The following is an 18,458-nucleotide window of genomic DNA, read 5'->3' as shown; positions in this document are numbered from 1 at the left end:
GACAGGCTTGATAGGTTCTCCTCCCCACAGGAATGCTGATCCCTACGAGGCCCCTTGCACCTGCAGCCCACCTCACCCCAAGGGCCCACCCCGCTTCTGCACTAAGAACCCGCTTCTCTCTGTCCCTGGTTCCTCATACCAAGTTGCTCCTTAAGGTCATCTATTTCTCTCTGTAGCACCAGACACTAGGCCAGTAGACACAGGAGGAAGAGAAATGGTTAGTATACACCTGCCTCCCCTCTCCTCCTCCTCTCCTCTCCCCCGGGCCCTCCATCCCAAAGCCAGGTGTCTAGACTGGCAAGCAAAAGACGTTCCTCAGTGGAAAGGAGATGGGTTCCCTCCCTGTGGTGTGGGATGGGATGGGGGTGGGGGACCCACAGATGTCAGCTGTACTTGGACCCAGATCCCACCATGGGATTTGCGTGTGCATATCCAGGAGCCAGAAGAAGCATTACCCGAGGACAGCCCTGCTTTCCGGGTGGCTGCGGCTGCCTTTTCAGTCTTGGGGAATGGTCAGTTGGTTCCTGGTCACCTGACAGGGAAAGGACACACAATCCAGCTTCCCAGGTACCCGGTGAGGTGGAAAGGCCCAGGCCGGGTCTAATGTAAGGTGAGGCAGTACCACCCTCTGCTAGCATTGGACGTCCCCTGCTCTGCCCGGCAGGCAGCCCAAACCTTCTCTCTGGGCCTGCCCCTCCTATTCCTCAGGGGCAGCGATTTCACCACAATGGTCACCAAAGACTGTGGTTCTGGGTTCCAGTCTCCCAGAGCAGCAGCCACAGCCAGCACCTGGGAGACCAATGTGGGCAAACAGCACTTCACAGAAAAGGTTATTTGCATACAGGTCGAAGCCCAGAGTAGCTGTTGGAGCACTGCCACCGATCACCCCTGTCAAACAAATCCCACACAGAAGGTGATGGGACCAGGTCCAGCCCTGGTGACACCCTGTTTCTCATGGGAGAAGCGGACTGGGAGCAAGGTTGAGCCCCCAGAAGAGAGAGGAAGAGTCAGAGACAGAGGTTTCTGCCCTCACCCCTGGCCCCCTCCTCCCACATCAAAACCCAGGACACTCACCTGAGGGGCCAGGCCCTCTGGGCCTGACCTCTCCCTTGTTCATGGCCACGGGCTCTGAGTTTCCTGAATCCTGTGTGCCTCTGATGTTGAGGTTGGTGCTGCTGGGTTCTCCATGATGCACCCATGGAGAAGATGGCCATGGCCTGTCAGTGGTCAGCTAAAAACAAAGATTTCTCACTGATCTGGAGTCAGGATGTGTGTATGCACGCGCATGTGTGTACCAGTGCATTTATATGTCTATGCCTGTGTGTGTGAGTGCTCATGTGATTCAAGACCGAGCTGAGGCAGGGAACTGGAAAGAGAATTGAAAGACTGATCTCTTTAGAACATTCTCTGTCAGTCAGCCCCAGGCCAGCAGGCAGAGCTGAGCTGGGGACAGCAGTGTGGCACTGAGAAAACCTGGGGCCCCTGCAAGGAAGGTTTGGGGAACAGCTACGAAGTAGGATTCAAGAAAGTGATGCGTCTAAACACCGAAGCTCTGTGAAGCTTTTAAGGGGTCCCCTCAAATCCATTCAGCTACCAGCTCTCCCTTCCACTCCAGCCCCAGCCTCGTGGAGGAGGCTGGAAACAGGCCAAGTGTGGAGAACCGAGCCCAGCACACCCAAAGTGCTACCTTAACGTTTGTCCCTAGTAAAAGGACCCCAGTCTGGCATCCTAATGACCCAGTGACCGAGGGCCACCCAATGGCGACCCCTGAGGGATAGAGAGAGGGACAAGGGGTGAAGACCTGTGTCCTGGGGAGGGTAGGAGGGGGAAGAGTGGGGAGAGAGGAGGGGCCTGGCCTACTCACTTGGCCCTTTGTGAATGAATCTCTACTTGGGTCGTTGTCTTCTCCGGACACCACCATTACTGCCACCGACTCCCGGGCCCGCCTAGCCACGGGTTTCTTCCCAGCGACGGTGTGCTTGGACTCTTCTGCTCCCCAAGGGACCAAGGCATACTTCTTGGACCTCCCGAGCAGCGGGATGCCGGAGATTGGGGGGAAGGTGGCCGGCTCCAGGGGAGTGGCCGAGATTCCCTGCCCCCAGGAAGGGAAGGTTCTCCCCAAGGCAGGTTTGGAGATGCCCCCAAGGGATTTCTTCTCCTGGACCCCCTTCCTCCTAAGAGTGGGTCGCAGCCTGCTGCCGGTAGAGGCAGCTGCAGTAGCTGATGCTACTGCTACTCCCGGGTAGCTGGGCAGGCTGCTCCCCGTCACCCAGGGCGCACTCTGCATTTTCTTAGGGGGAGAGGCGTCATCCCGCTCTGCATCGCCCTGCCTGCCCTCAACCGAAATTAATCCTCGCGGAGCCGAGGACAGGCAAGTGCCTGGCACATTAAGGAGATTCTCCCTGCCTTGGACATTCGAGCGTCGGGGTGTGTTCCCTGGATCTTCGGGTCTGTTTAGCTTCGCGTGGCCTCCGTCTTTGGGATAAATGCTCACCCTCATCAGCTCTCTCTCACCGAACACATCAGAGGACTCGGGGTCGGACAGCAGCCTGGCTGGGCTTTCTGAGGGAGGCCACTGGTGATCCACAGCCACGTTCAACCTACTCTTAGTGCCTCTCTTAGCATTCCCCCAGGCCCGGCCCTCCTTGGGCCCGCCAACCTGGAGAGGGACGGCACCAGCCTGTGCAGTTTCCCCACACCTCTGGGGGGCACCGCCTCGACTGGGGGGACACGCCTTGAAGTCCCAGAAGGCAGACACTTCGCCAACCACGTAGCTCTCCTGGGACAGGTATCTGCGGGTGTTCAGAATGCTCAGGTCGGTCAGCTGCTGCAGGATGGCCGCCACTGACTCGTCAGCCAGCTGCAGGGCGTCCCCCTGGTCATCGGCTGGGGAGCAAGGTCGGCCTTCGCGGCCCCACAGCACCCACCCTCCCACTTCCAGCACCTCCCGCTCTGACTCGAAGCCCTCAGGGTCTGGGAAGCCATTCCCGCCCTCACCCTCGCTGCTTTGCGGTGCCCCTGGCTCAGGGCCGGGGCCGGGTCCCCGCGGGGCTATGGAGCCGGCCTCAAGGCCGCTGGTCTGCTCTCCGTGCTCTGAGCCGAAACCCGCTCCCAAAACAGACACCTCATCATCTGGGGAGCTCATGTCGCGATCTGGGTGGCTGCCAGACCTGGGGCAGCGACGATTTATCAACAGGGTCACGGTGGCAGCCGTGGTGGCGGTCAGGGCAGGTGTGGCGGGCGGCGTCTGGAGCTCGCCGTCAAGCATGCTGGAGATGGCCGCAAATGACGCGAGGTTTTCAGCGCGCCAGCCCTGCCGCCTCCTCATTGGTCCGGTTCCTGCCAACCAGCACGCGCCTTGTTTGGCCGTCCCCTCGAGGTGTAACCAATGGGGTCGAGGGCCTCCTCTGGCTTGCTGCCAATCCCAAGAGCCATCCCGGCAGTTGGCGAGTTGGCGGGTGAAGGTGATGCTGCTAGTATACCTCTGTCAAGCCTCTCGTCCCACCTTCTCCAAGTGCTTAACCATTCCGAGAGTGGGAGAGTTTAGCAGCAAACCTCTGTGGCAGTGGTGCAAGAAATCCATTTGGGACGTAATTTGGCAGAATCTATGAAAAGCAACTTATACAGCAGAGACCCCGTGCCCGGCACTCTTCTAAGTGCTGTATGTAAGTAGTAGTGGTTCTTTGTGACGCTCCCAGGACTCTAGTACTAATGATTAGCAGCCTAAGGTTCAGCCACTGGCCCACGGTCGTTCGGCCCATGGGGATCAGTGGTAGATTTGAAGCCAAGCAATCAGACTCCAGAGTCCTTGCTTTGATCCAAAGATCTAAAAAAGCTTTGTTTCCCCCTCTATCAGGAAATCTACTGCCTGGCACATCTTCTAAATGTGAGGGTTTATTTCTAAGATCTCTATTTTACTCCACTGGTCTATTTGTTATTATGGCAGTAACACACAGTTTTCATTAGTGTAGCTTTGTAATGTTTTGAAATCAGGAAGTGTGATTCTCTAATTTTCCTTTGTCCAAATTGTTTTCCCTATTAAGGATCTCATTAGATTCTACTTAAATTTTAGGATGAGTTTTTCTATTTCTGTACAGCATGCTATTGGGATTTTGATAGGGTTTGCATTGGATCTGTAGATCACTCTGGGTAGTGTGTTAGAAGAACAGATCCAGTGGAGTGTGTGTGTGTGTGTGTGTGTGTAAAAGAATTGACTCATTCAATTATAGCGGCTGGTAAGTTCCAAGATGTAGAGGGTGAGTTGGCTAGCTGGAGACGCAGAAGAGCCAGTGGTTTAGCTCTAGTCCAGGTTAGAAGGCCTAAGAACCAAACCAGTAGAGCTAATATTTCAGTTTGGGTCTAAAGGCGGGAAAAGAAGCTGATGTCCCAGATCCAAAGGCTTTCACGCAGGAGGAATTTTCTTACATGAGGAAAGGTTGCTTTTTTGTTTTAGTCAGACTATCAACTGATTAGGTAAAGCCCACCCACATTATCAGGGGGAAATCTGTTTTATCCAGTTGACTGATTTAAATGTTAATCTCATGGAAAAGCACTCTACAGGAACACCCAGAATAATGTTTGACTAAATATCTAGGCATTCTGTGGACCAGTCAAGCTGACACATAAAATTAAACACCTCAGGTAGCATGCACTTCTTAACAATATTTAGTATTCTGGTCTGTGCAGACAGATGCCTTTCCATTTATTTGTGTCTTTTTTAGTTTCTTTCAGCAATGTTTTGTAGTTTGCAGTGTACAAGTCTTTTGATTCCTTGCTTGAGTTTATTCCTCAGTATTTTATACTTTTTGAAGCTAATGTATGGAATTGTTTTCTTAATTTCCTTTTCAAAATGTTCTTGTTAGTGTATAGTAATAAACTTAATTTTGTTTATCGATTTTGTGCCCCACAACTTTGTTGAATTTGTTTATTAATTCTTCCAGTTGTGTGCATGTGTGTGTGTGTATGGTTCCGTGTAATCTTTTGAGTTTTGCATGTACAAAATCATGCTATCATCAACAGAGATAATTTTATCTGTCTCTGATTTGGATGTCTTTATTTCTTTTGCTTTCCTAACAGCTCTGGCTATGACTTCCAGTTGTTGAATACTAACATAATTGCGAGAGCAGGCTTCCTTGCCTTCTTCCTTACCTTAGAAGAAGAGATTTCAGTTTTTCATCACTGAGTGTGATGTTAGTTGTGACCTTTATTTTGTCGAGGTAATTTCTTTCCACTCCTAGTTCGTTGACTGTTTTTCTTCGTGAAGGAATGCTGAATTTTTTATGCATCTATATAGATAATCATGTGATTTTTGTCTTTCATTCTGTTAGTGTGTTTTATTACATTGATTGATTTTTGTATGTTAAACTAGCCTTGCAAGCAAGGGATAAGTCGCTTTTGACCGTTGCACATAGTCCATCTAATGTGCCGTTGAATTGTTTTGCTAGTATTTTGTTGGGAATTTTTGCATCTGCATTCATCTGGGAAAGTGACCTGTAGTGTTCTTCTCTTTTGGTGCCTTTGATATCAGAATAATGCTGGCCTCATAAAATGAGTTTGGGAGTGTTCCCTCTTCTTTAATTTTTTGGAAGTATTTGAAGAAGATTGGTATTAATTCTTTAAACGTTTGGTGGAATTCTCCAGTGAAGCTATCAGTTCCTGATTTTGTGTGTGTGGGGGGAGGTTTGTCATTACTGATTCAATTTCATTATTGGTCTGTTGGGTTTTCTTTGTCTCCTTGATTCACTTCTGGTAGATTGTGTGTTTCTAGGAATTTATTCATTTCTTTTAGGTTGTCCAATTTCTTGCCACAGTTGTTCATAATATTCTTGTATAATCCTGTTTGTTTTTGTCCAATTGGTTGTAATATCCTCTCTTATATATGATTTTAGTTATTTTAGTCTTTTTCTCTAAGTTAATCTAGGTAAGTATTTTTGAAAAAAAATCTCTTTGTATAAATAAGTTCGCTCACAACAATGCTGTTTATAAGGGCAAAAAACCCTGACTGCTACTTACATTTTCATCACAAAAGCTACTAATATCTGTTGAAACTTTACTATGTGCTAGGCCCTCTTCATGCATTATGTCATTTAATTCTCACAACAGCCATGTGAGGTAGACACGAATCTTATCCCTATTTTATATACGAGGTACAAACATGTGATAATTTGTCCAAAGTCAAACATCTAGTAGGTGGTGGAATCAGGATTTAAACTCTTGTCCTTGGGTTTATATAGATACAAATCTGTGTTATGCAACTATTATAAAAGGAAGTATGTTGCAATAAAAGACATACTGCACAGATCCAAGCAAGAACTCAAGAAATGTGCAAGTACCTAAAAACGTTGTATTGAAAAATGAATGTCCAGGATGGGTTTCTGGCAACCAGTGGGTCCAGTGGCTCCGAACCCTTTTTTCAGTTGTGGGCCCTGTATTAGTCTGTTTGAGTTGTCAAAACCAAATACCACAGGCTGGATGGCTTAAACAAAAGGCGTTTAGTTTCTCATAGTTTGGGATACTAGAAGTCCAAGATCAAGGTGCCAGCAAGTTCAGTTCCTGGTGTAGGCACTCCTGCTATATTGCAGTTGGGAACCTTCTCTCTGTTTCCTCACATGACATTTCCTCTGTGTGTGTGTGGAGACAGAGAGAGAGCGAGAGACCTGGTAACTCCTCCTTTTATAAGGATGCCAGGTCCTTTGGAATTAGGGCCCCACTCTTACAACCTCTGTGTGTGTTGTGCTTGGTCGCTCAGTTGTGTCCAACTCTTGGTGACCCCATGAACTGCGGCACACCAGGCTCCTCTGTCCTTGGGAATTCTCCAGGCAAGAACACTGGAGTGGGTTGCCATGCCCTCCTCCAGGGGAGCTTCCCAGCACAGGGATGGAACTCAGGTGTGCCACACTGCAGGTGGGTTCGTTACCGTCTAGCCACCAGGGAAGCCCAAGAATACTAGAGTGGGTAGCATATCCCTTCTCCAGGGGTACTTCCCGACACAGGAATTAAAACCTGTATTGCGGGCAGATTCTTTACCAGCTCCCTCAATTAACCCTGATTACCTCTCTAAAGGCTCCATCTCCAAATTCAGTCACATTGAGGGTTAGGGCTTTAAGATAGGAATTTGGGGCAACACAACTCTGCCCATAGTAGAACTCTTTTGAGAATCTATCGGAAGCTCTATACACCCTCCCAAGAAGACTGGATACATTGCCTCCCACAACTTTGCACACAATTTCAGGAAGTTCTTGCATCCCAGGTTGAGAGTCTCTGTTCTAGGGCACCTTCCTCTTTTCCCAGATGGGGAAACAAGAGGTTCAGAAAGGGGAAGGGCTTTTCAGCAGGTTAGGAGAGAGACAGGTGTCCTGATTCCTCATCAAGTGCTTGCCCTACCTTACTCCGCCTTGTGTTAGGCCTGTTAAGTCAGCAATCCACAGTGACCTCAAAACACTAGAGATTCTGTGGCTGCAGTGTAGGGGAGTGCTTCACCTGGGGTGCTCAAGTGAGTGAACAAGGCTCTAGCTATAACTGACAGTAAATGGGACAGACTTCATTGTTTCAAATCAGTCAGGAGGTTGGGGAGAAGCTGCACCAAGTTCAACGTACACCCACAAGAGTTCTGAGTGTGAGGCGATGGAGGTGCTTCTGTCCTACCAAACAGCAAAGTGGGGACTGAAGAGGTATAGTTGAACTGTCTGCTGGCCTTGACATGGCGCTGTCCCTCTACTCTCAGATTCCTCATTTGTACACCCGTCAGGAGTAGATCTGTTAGATTTCTACATGAGATTGTCTAGCTCTAATATTCTGTTCATCTGTGATGCTGGGGCAGGAATCATGCAGGAAAAATCAGTTGAGGCATTTGGGTCCTCGAATCCTGGGCAAAACAATTTTTTTTTTTCAAAATGTCTTCTGATGGCGTCAAAGAGTTAGCAATAAAGCACATATAGTTTAAAGAGATGAAAAATCCCTAATAAGCACGAGAAGATCCTTTACATATTCAGTCATTTAAGGTAAAGTCCCAAGAGAAATGTTCCCTCAATTTCTGTTTCAGGTCCATCCTTAAAAAGGGAGGCAAATTAATAATAGCTGGAATTCTGAACAACCAGGTTAGAAGATGGAACAGTATTTATAATGGGAAAAGTTATGTTATCTTTAGGCAGAGGGGTGGCCCCAGAAAATGACTCTTGTTTCAATTCATCAATCAATGAGATGACATTCTTCCTATTGACCCTATCAATGCCACAAACCAGTGTGAAGCCTTCACTTGGGTCACAAGACTAGAAACAAAAGCAGGGGCACTCACTGCGGGGTGGCGGCTAACATTTAAGAAAAATTCTTTCAGCTTTGCTCCCTACAAAGAACCAAGGAAGGGCTTGAAGGGTTGTGCACACCCACCTACTGCTTCTGTGCCAGTGGAAGGTGGGAGCTCACCCAGTCTAGCACATCAAAGGTCTCAGTTTCTGTCTGAGGAGAAAGAGGAAGAAAAGAGCTGCTGCTGCGGGGAGCAGGGGTGAAGGCTGGTGTTAAGATAGAAGTGCCAAACGGGCAAGGGAGATGCCGCCCATCCAACCACCAGCACCAGCACCATCACCACCATGTTGGCTCAAATAAGCTCTTCAGTCTCAGGGCTTCATAGACTAATCACAAAGAACAGGAGGGACTCCAAAGGCATGGCATCTGGCCCTTCCCACAAACAGCCTTAAACCATACTGCCCTCGGCTGGTCAAATCGGTGTATTACAATGCAGACACAGCGCTCTGGGTTTTTTGCCTTCATTTCTTTTTCTCAGGTTCTTGGTGCTCCACCTATGAGAGGAAGTGGATGGGGAGCGGAGAAGTCTCTGAGAAATTGTATCCAAATACATCACTTCTGTGAGCTTTAACACAAGTTCACAATTAAATTCTGAATGATAATGTACTACCCAAATATGGACTATTTATTAAAAATTGAGATTGATATAATTATGTAAGCATCACTTTGTTATTGAAAAGGTATGAGTTCTCAAAAATATAGCTATTAATGTAGATGAAATAAGATTACTAATCGCAATTAGATATGTTATAAACAAAGAAAGTAACTTTGGTTCTACTTCTGGTTAGAACATAATTACAATATGCTTACACTGGGATGATATTTCCATAAGCATTATGTTTTTCTCCAATTATACTGAGACGTAACATAGATAGAGAAAAAGTCTCAATGTATACGTGGAGCTTAATAATTGATTATGAAGTGTATACCCCCAAGTCACAGAAGGGGATAGTGTCGGCTACCCACAACACTCCTACAGTTTACCTGTCTTATCTTAGCCCCATTAGTTCGTCAAGGAGAATAGGCACACACTTACTTATGTGCCACCGTTTATTTCCTTTTCCTCAAAGATTTTATAATATATACATATATTTATTTATTTATTTATAAAATGTTGTGAGTTAGTGTTGACAGCTACTTACAGTCATATGAATGGAATTGTTAAATATATCTGTGTGCTTCTTGGTTTTTCAATCAATGTTAAATTTGTGAGATTCATGCCCATTCTGTGTGGTAGTACTTTGTATATTTTTGCTGATGAAATTGTATTTATTCACATGTAGAGGATCTCCCAGAACTTTTGGATTTGAAGCCAGCAGGGCTTAATTTTGAGAGAGCCACAGGGCCGTGGGAAATAGACTGCACTCTTAAAGGGGGCATACAAAATCTCACATGCTCCAGGACCCAGGGCTGAAGCAATAATTTGAAGGGAGCCTGGGTCAGAGGCAGCTGCTGATCTTGGAGAGCCTCCCAGAGAGGCAAGAGGCAGCTGGACTCACCCTGGGGGCATCGACCCTGGAAGCAGCCATTCTGTGGAGCTCCTTCCACCACGTGGACACTGGCACTAGCCACTGCCGTTTTGGAATCCTCCCTCTACTTACTAGCACCAGTGCCCAGACCTACCCATCAGCCTGTAGGCAATAATACTGGGGCAGGACAAGCTACTAGCCAGGCAGAGGTGCAGTCCCACCCACAAGCAAGCCTGCTGTCTTAAGAGTCCCTGGAGCTGGACCTGTCAATCAGAGGCCCTGACATACCACACTGGCCCTATACACCAGTAAGAAGGCATTAAGCCAGGACTCCAGGGTCCTGCAGTCAGAGACCCTGGGACCTAGTTCCTGCCCACAGCAGGTCATCACTAGCCCCAGGACCAGTTATACCCATCAGTGGTTAGGCCCCAGCCCTAGGATGCCCTGGACCCAGCCCCAGCCACCAATGGCCCAAAACACCAACTCCTGGACCCCTCCAGAGCCCTGAAGCCACATAACCCAAGAACCAGCTCCACACACCAGCAGGCAGACAACAGCAACCGGAGTAACTCCAGTCCTGCAGCCTGCACTACAGGAAATAGGTCACCCACCAGCAGGCCCACCCCAGCCCCGAGAGCCACTGAGTCCCAGCACAGTGTACCAGCAAGTCGACACCAGGTCTGGGACACTTTGGAGCTCTCAGCCAGCAGCTCTGCAATCTGTCCCCACACTGCAGTGTGTGGAAGCCCCCTTTGGGACATCTAGGATCCCACAGGCAGCCATGTCGGGAACTGGCCCCACCCAACAGTGAACTGAGACCAGCTCTGTGGCCCCCAGGGCCCTGCAGCTAGAGAGCCAGGAACAGAAACAGAGCTCCACCCACCAGTGAGCTGGCACTAGCCCCAGGACACCCTGGGCCCCAAACCCAGTCAACGGCAGGACAAACCAGCCTCAAGACACCCTGGCATGTCAGCCAGCTGCCCCCAGAAACAGCCACACTCACCAGCAAGACAAGGCGAACTTTGGGACACCTAGGACCCCCTAGCCAGCAATGTAGGAGCGAGCGCTAGCTACGTCAGCAGGAGGCTATGCTTATTCATTTGATTTTGATTCATAGTGGGGAGACAAGAATGTTTTAGGCTTGCAGGATTATATGCAATAGAATTTATTGTTGTTTGGTAGCTCAGTCTTGTCCCACTCTTTGCCACCCATGAACAGCAGCACGCCAGGCTTCCCTGTCCTTCACCGTCTCCCAGAGGGTGCTCAGACTCATGTCCATTGAGTCAGTGATGCCATCCAAACACCTGATCCTCTGTCATCCCCTTCTCCTCCTGCCTTCAATCTTTCCCAGCATCAGGGTCTTTTCCAATGAGTCGGCTCTTCGCATCAGGTGGCCAGAGTATTGCAGCTTCAGCTTCAGCATCAGTCCTTCCAGTGAATGTGCAGGGTTGATTTTCCTTTGGCTTGACTGGTTTGATCTCCTTGCTGTCCAAGGGACTCTCAAGAGTCTTCTCCAGCACCACACTTCAAAGGCATCAATTCTTCGGCACTCAGCCTTTTTTCTTGTCCAGCTCTCACGTCCCTACATGACTGCTGGAGAAACCATAGCTTTGATTACAAGGACTTTTGTAGGCAAAGTAATGTCTCTGCTTTTTAATATGCTCTGCTGTCTAGGTTTGTCATTGCTTTTCTTCCAAGGAGCAAGTATGTTTTTTGGCTGCAGTCACCGTTCACAGTGAGTTTGGAGCCCAAGAAAATAAAGTCTGTCACTGTTTCCGTTGTTTCCTCATCTATTTGCCATGAAGTGATGGGACCAGATGCCATGATCTTCATTTCTCGAATGTTGAGTTTTAAACCAGTTATTTCACTCTTCTCTTTCACCTTCATCAAGAGGCTCTTTAGTTCCTCTTCACTGTGTGCCATAAGGGTGGTGTCGTCTGGGTACCTGAGGTTATTGCTGTTTCTCCCCGCACTCATTATTAGAAAATGTAAATCAAAACTATGACGAGGTATCACCTCACACCGGTCAGAGTGGCCGTCATCAGGATATCTACAAACAATACACGCTAGAAATGATGTGGAGAAAATCGAACCCTCTTGCACTGTTGGTGGGAATGTAAATGATACAGCCACTGGAGAACAGTATGGAGAGTCCTTGAAAAAACTAGGAATAAACAACCCTAAGGGCCGACAATCCCACTAGTGGGCACGTACCCTGATGATTCCATAATGGAAAAGGACACATGTATGCCAGTGTTCACTGCAGCACTATTCATAAAAGCGAGGAAATGCAAGCAACTCAGATGACCATTGACAGATGATTGGATAAAGAAGTTGTGGTACATATATACAGTGGAACAACACTCAGCCATAAAAAGAAACACATTTGGGTCCATTCTATTGAGGTGGATGAACCTAGAGCCTATTATGCAGAGTGAAGTAACTCAGAAAGAGAGAAACAATTATTGTATATTAACACATATGTATGGAATCTAGAAAGGTGGTACTGACGAACCTATTGGCAGGGCTGCAGTGGAGACACAGACATAGAGAACAGACATGTGAATGCAGTGGGGGAAGGAGTGGGTGGGACAAATGGAGAGAGTAGCATCGAAACACATACATTACCATATGAAAAACCAGTAGTCATTGGGAATTTGCTGCATGATGCAGGGAACTCAAACCTGGTGCTCTGTGACCACCTAGATGGAGGGGTGGGGTGGAGTGGGAGCTGGGAAGGAGGTTCAACGGGGAGGGGATATATGTATACCTATGGCTGATTCATGTTGGTGTATGTCAGAAGCCAACATAATATTTTAAAGCAATTATCCTACAATTAAAAAAAGTTTAAAAAGAACCAAGAACAGAGAATCTAAAGGAGAACGAAACAGAGATGAAGAGTACAATAAGTGAAATAAAAAATATATACTTCAATGGTAGGTGAGATGACACAGAGGAACGGATCATGAAGCTGGAAGACAGAATAGTGGAAATCACTGAAGCTGAACAGATAAAAAGGAAGAATAAACAGAGATGAGGACAGTTTCAGAGACCTCTGGGACCAGATCAAGCATAGAAACATTTGAATTCTAAGGGTCCCAGCAGGAGAAGAAAGAGAGAAAGGGGCAGCGAGCATATGTGGAGACACACTAGCCGAACACTTTGCTAACCTGGCAAAAGACATGGGTATCCAGGTACTGGAACACAGAGAGCCCTACACAGAAAGAAAACCACACCAAAACACATTGTAATCACAATGGCAAAAAGTAAAGCTACAGAGGGGTATTAAAATCAGCAAGGGAAAAGCAACACGTTACAAACAAGGGATTTTTCAGCAGAAACACTGCAGGCCAGAAGGGAGTGGCATGATATATGTGAAACGGTAAAGAGAAAAGCCTACAACCAAGAAGACACTACTGTGAAGACTGTCACTCAGATTTGAAGGAGAGGCCAAAGTTTTACAGACAGGAGAAAGCTACAAGAGTCCAGCATCACCAAACCAGCTTTACAGGAAATGTCAAGAGGACTTCTCCCAGCAAAAAAGAAAAGACGCAACTAGAAACATGAAAATGATGAGAGGAGAAAGCTCACTGGTAAAGGCAAATATGCAGTAAAGGTAGCACATCACTCACTTACAAAGCTAATGGGAAGGTTAAAAGACAAAAGTAGTAAAATCATCTGTATCCGCAGTGAGTAGTTAAGGGAGCATTGCTATTGTTTAGTTGCTAAGTCATGTCCGAGTCTTTGAAAACCCCATGGACGTAGCTCGCCAGGCTCCTCTGTCCATGGGATTCTCCAGGCAAGTATATTGGATTTGGTTGCCATTTCTTTCTCCAGGGGACCTCCCCGACCCAAGGGTTGAACCCATGTCTCCTGCATTGGCAGGCAAATTCTTGGCCACTGAGCCACCAGGGAAGCCCCTTAGTTAAGGGATACACAGAATAAAAAGATGAACAATATGATGTCAGAAACAGTAAATGCGAGGAGAGGAGTAAAAATGGGGGGTGGTCAATATGCATTTAACCTTAAGAGGTCAGCAGATTAAAGCAATCAGATAAAAAAAGAGACAGGCATAGTGTAGGGAACAGAGTCAATAACCATGCCCTATCCTTGTTTGGTGGCATATCATAACCGGAATTACAGTGTTGAACATTTTGAAATGGATAGAAATAATAAATCACGATGTTGTATACCAGGAGCTAACATAGTGTTGTAGGTCAATTACGCTTCAAAACAGACAAGCAAGCAAACAAACAAAGATGCGGAGGAAAAGAGATAAGCTTTGCACTTACCAGAGGGTAGGTGTGGGGGAGGGGAATTGGACAAAGGTGGGCCAAACGGACACACGTCCAGTTATTAGATAAATAAGTACGAGGGCTGTAACGTACAACATGATAGCTATAATCAACACTGCTGTATGTTATATATGAAAGTTGTTAAGAGAGCAAGTCCTAAGAGTTCTTGTCACAAGAAAAATATTTTCTTTCTCTTTAATTTTGTATCTATATGAGATGAGTGTTTACTAAACTTACTGTGATAATCATTTCATTTCATGATGTATATAAGTCAAATCATTATGCTGTACACTTTAAATTTACACAGTGCTGTATGTCAAATATATCTGAATAGAATTGGAAGACTCTAAAGAATATCCTGATGCCATGCACGGAGACGGACAGGACATCAACTTTGCAGTATTCCTGCCAAAACGTTTAACCTGAATGGATCAGGAAGCAGCAATCAGACAAATTCAACTGGAGAAGATTTCTGAAAACCACCTGGATTGGATCTTTAAAAATGTTAATGTCATGGAAAGCCAAAAAGAATCTAGGGAAATGTTATCGTTTACGGGACACTAAAGACGCTTGACAACTAAATGCATCATATGGCCTTTATTTGGAAGCAAAGCTTATTTTAGAAATCAGGTAAGAAAACAATATTGGGACAATCAGACATTTTGAGTGAGGATCATATAGTAGGTAATTGTACTGTCTCAAAATTAAATTTCCTGAGTATGATAATTGCATTAAGACTTTGAGGCAGGCTAATCTTTTTCTTTAGAGATACATACTGGAATATTGAGAGAAGGTACACCACAACGTCTTAAAGAAACTCCAATGATTCAACAAAATAGAGAGAGAATATGGCAAATGTGGCAAAATATTAATAGTGGGTCAGTCCAGGTGAAGGATCTTTGGGTGTTCTGTGCTATTCTCTTGCAACTGCTATCTGTAGGAGGAATACCCTTGGGGTCCAGTGGTTAGGACTCATTGGAAAAGACCCTGATGCTGGGAGAGAGTGAGGGCAGGAGGAGAAGGTGGTGGGGACAGAGGAGGAGATGGTTGGATGACATCACCGACTCAATGGGCATGAGTTTGAGCAATCTCCAGGAGATAGTGGAGGACAGGGCAGCCTGGTGTGTTGCAGTTCCTGGGGTCAGAAAGAGTTGGACACGACTTAGTGACTGAACAACATCAACAACTACCTGTAAGAGAGATATTTCCAAAAATAGAATTTGGGGGCAAAGAGGGCATCATGGGCCACTTTATTCCAATCTGCTTGAAAACTTAGGAAAATATGACCAATTTTTAGAAAAACAAACAAGAAAAAACCTTCCCAATGCTGACTCCAGAAAGAATAGCCAACCTGAATTGCTCCAGGTAACCGTAAAGAAATATATCAGTAGTCAAAGCAACTTTCGCAAAAATCCTCCAGGCTTCCCCCACTGAATTCTGACAAACATCCTAGGTATAAATATTTTCAATTTCACACAAAGTCTTAGGAAAAATAGAAAAGGTGCGATACTCCCAAAGTCATTTTCCTGAGGATGAAATAACCTTGATATTAAATCCTGTCAAGGACAGTTTGAGAAAGGAAACTCTCAGGTCAGTCACACGCTCAGGGCATAAAAGGAAGAACCAGAAACAGAATATTAGCAAACTGAATCCTACAGGATATGAAAAGGGGAGACACATAGTGTGCCATGAGTAGGTTCATCCCAGGGCTTCCCTGGTGGCTCAGACGGTAAAGAATCCACCTGCAATGCGGGAGACCTGGGTTCGATCCCTAGGTTGGGAAGATCCCCGGGAGGGGGGCATGGCAACCCGCTCCAGTATTCTTGCCTGGAGGATCCCCATGGACAGAAGAGCCGCTGGTCTACAATCCATGGGTCGCAGAGAGCCAGACAGGACCGAGCGACTGAGCGACTAAGCACAGCACAGCACACAGATTCACCCCAGGCATACAAACTTGATTTAATTTAAGGTGATATAACATTCCACCTTATCAGACTATGGGAGAAAATCATGTTCAGAAGAAGTAAGTGGTGTCAATATCTGCTCATAATGTACTTTTGATAATATTTGTTTTATTTTGATTTTTAATTGGAGTATGGTTGATTTACAACGTTGTGTTAGGTTCAGGTGTACAGCAGAGTGATTCAGTTATACATCTACATATATCCATGTCTTCTCAGATTCTTTATCCATAAAGGGTATTACAGAATGTTGAGTAGAGTTCCCTGTGCTATACAGAAGGCCCTTGTTGATTATCTATTTCACATATAGTAGGGCGTATCTGTTAATCCCGAACTTCTAATTTATCTCTCCCCTACCTTTGCTCTGCCTTTCCCTTTTGGTAATCATAAGTTTTCAAAGTCTGTTTCTGTTTTGTAAATAAGTTCATTTGTACAGTTTTGTAGGTGCCACACATAAGGGACATTTGTCTTTCTCTTTCTGACTTTCTTCACTCAGTATGACAATCACTACATCCATCCATGTAGTGGCAAGTGGCAGTATTTCATTCTTTTTAAGGTTAAGTAATATTCCATTGTATATATGTACAACATATTCCTTATCCATTTCTCCGTCGATGGATACTTAGGTACCTACCGTGTCCTGGCTGTTGTAAAGAGTGCTGCAATCAACATCGGAGTGCATGCATCTTTTTGAATTATGGTTTGCTCCGGATATATGCCCAGGAGTGGGATTGCTGGATCTTTTGGTAGTTCTACTTTCAGTTTCTAAGGAAACTTCATACTCTTCTCCATAGTGGTTGTACCAATTTATATTTCCACCAACAGTGAATAAGGATTCTCTTTTCTCCACACTTTCTCCAGCATTTGCCATTTGTAGATTTATGATGATGGCCATTCTGATAGGTGTGAGGTGATATCTCATTGTAGTTTTGATTGGCATTTCTCTAATAACTAATGATGTTGAGCATCTTTTCACGTGACTTTTGGCAATCTATATGTCTTCTTGGAGAAACAGAACTTCTATCCCTTTTTATAAAATATATTGGGCCTTAATATATATATATTTATATATGTATATATACATATGTATATTTATGAGATGAGCTTCATAGTGCTTGTATATTGGAAAGTAATCCCTTGTCTGTCACGTCATTCTCAAATATATTCTCCCATCCTGAGGGTTGTCTTTTCATCTTGTCTGTAGTCTCCCCCAGGCCCCTGCCCCGCTGCATTTACTGTACAAAAGCTTTTAAGTTTAATTAGGCCCCACTTGTTTATTTTCATTTTTATTTTCTTTACTCTAGGAGGTGGATGCAAAATCATATTGCTGTGATTTATGTCACAGAGTGTTCTGCATGTGTTTTCCTCTAAGAGTTTCATAGTGTCTTGTGTTACATTTAGGTTCTAATCCCTTTTGAATTTATTTTTGTGTATGATGTTAGAGAATGTTCTAATTTCATTCTTTTCTGTGCAGCTGTTTTCCCAGCACCACTTACCGCAGAGACTGTCTTTTCTCATTGGTATGTTCTTGCCTCCTTTGTCAGAGATTAATTGACCGTAGGCGCATGGGTTTATTTCTGGGCTTTCTATCCTGTTCAATTGAACAGCATTTCTGTTTTTGTGCCAGTACCATACTGTTTTGATGACTGTACCTTTGTAGTATTGTCTGAAGTCCAGGAGCCTGATTCCTCCAGCTCCATTTTTCTCGCTCAGGATTGCTCTGGCGATGGATGGTCTTTTGTGCCTGCATACAATCTTTGGGAATTTTTGATCTAGTTCTGTGAAAAATACCATTGGTAATTTGATAGGGATTCAATAGCATCAGTAGGTTGCATTGGGTTGTATAGTCAATCTGCCAATATTGATTCTTCCAATCCAAGTGATGTCAGAGAGGCAGCAGTGAGCTGTGGTTTAAGTTTGCCCCTTTGAAAAATTCATTTCTCAAGGAGGCAAAATCTGTTAAAAAAAAAAAGAGGTACAGAGTTTATTGTTAGAGACACAGCACAACAAGTAGGAGAGCACACAGAGAAACAGTTTGTTTAGTTAAGACAGAGAAGGCAATGATACACACTTGAAGAGAAAAATGTGTGGGCATCTGTCCTACTGAGGAGAAGTGCAGTAAGAGGCAGTTAAGTCATTTTTATAGGACAGTCCTTTGGGGTCTTTGTTTACGTTTGGCCAGTTATCTTGTTTCTTTTCTCCCACATGACCTGTCCTGGGACCCTCCCCAACATGCATGAGCATCTCTATTCCCAGATGCATGCCAGCCCGGAGACCTATGGGGGAGACGTGGCATCACACATTATGGGGTGGGGCCCCTTTGCTTTTGACCCCCAAGGAGCCTTTCTTCCCATGTGCAGTGTCTCTCCTGCCCTGAGAACGGGACATATGTGACCTCTTGATGTTTTAGTCAAACAGAGAGTAGCCCCTCT

General features: G+C 45.7%; 1 protein-coding gene across 1 annotated transcript; it reads right to left on the bottom strand.

Moving 5' to 3' along the window:
* Positions 1-600: 600 nt before the first annotated feature.
* LOC136154516 (uncharacterized protein CXorf49 homolog) lies at positions 601-3,328 on the bottom strand. Its single transcript, XM_065916779.1, has 2 exons — positions 1,865-3,328; positions 601-789 (listed from the first exon to the last, which is right to left on the bottom strand). The coding sequence occupies exons 1-2, from the start codon at positions 3,326-3,328 to the stop codon at positions 601-603; spliced, it is 1,653 nt and encodes a 550-aa protein (XP_065772851.1).
* Positions 3,329-18,458: the final 15,130 nt, after the last annotated feature.

The sequence above is a fragment of the Muntiacus reevesi genome, chromosome X (assembly GCF_963930625.1).
Source record: "Muntiacus reevesi chromosome X, mMunRee1.1, whole genome shotgun sequence".
In the NCBI taxonomy this organism is placed as follows: domain Eukaryota; kingdom Metazoa; phylum Chordata; class Mammalia; order Artiodactyla; family Cervidae; genus Muntiacus; species Muntiacus reevesi.
The sequence above is the reverse complement of the archived record's forward strand: the minus strand, read 5'-3'. Positions and strand labels throughout refer to the sequence as shown.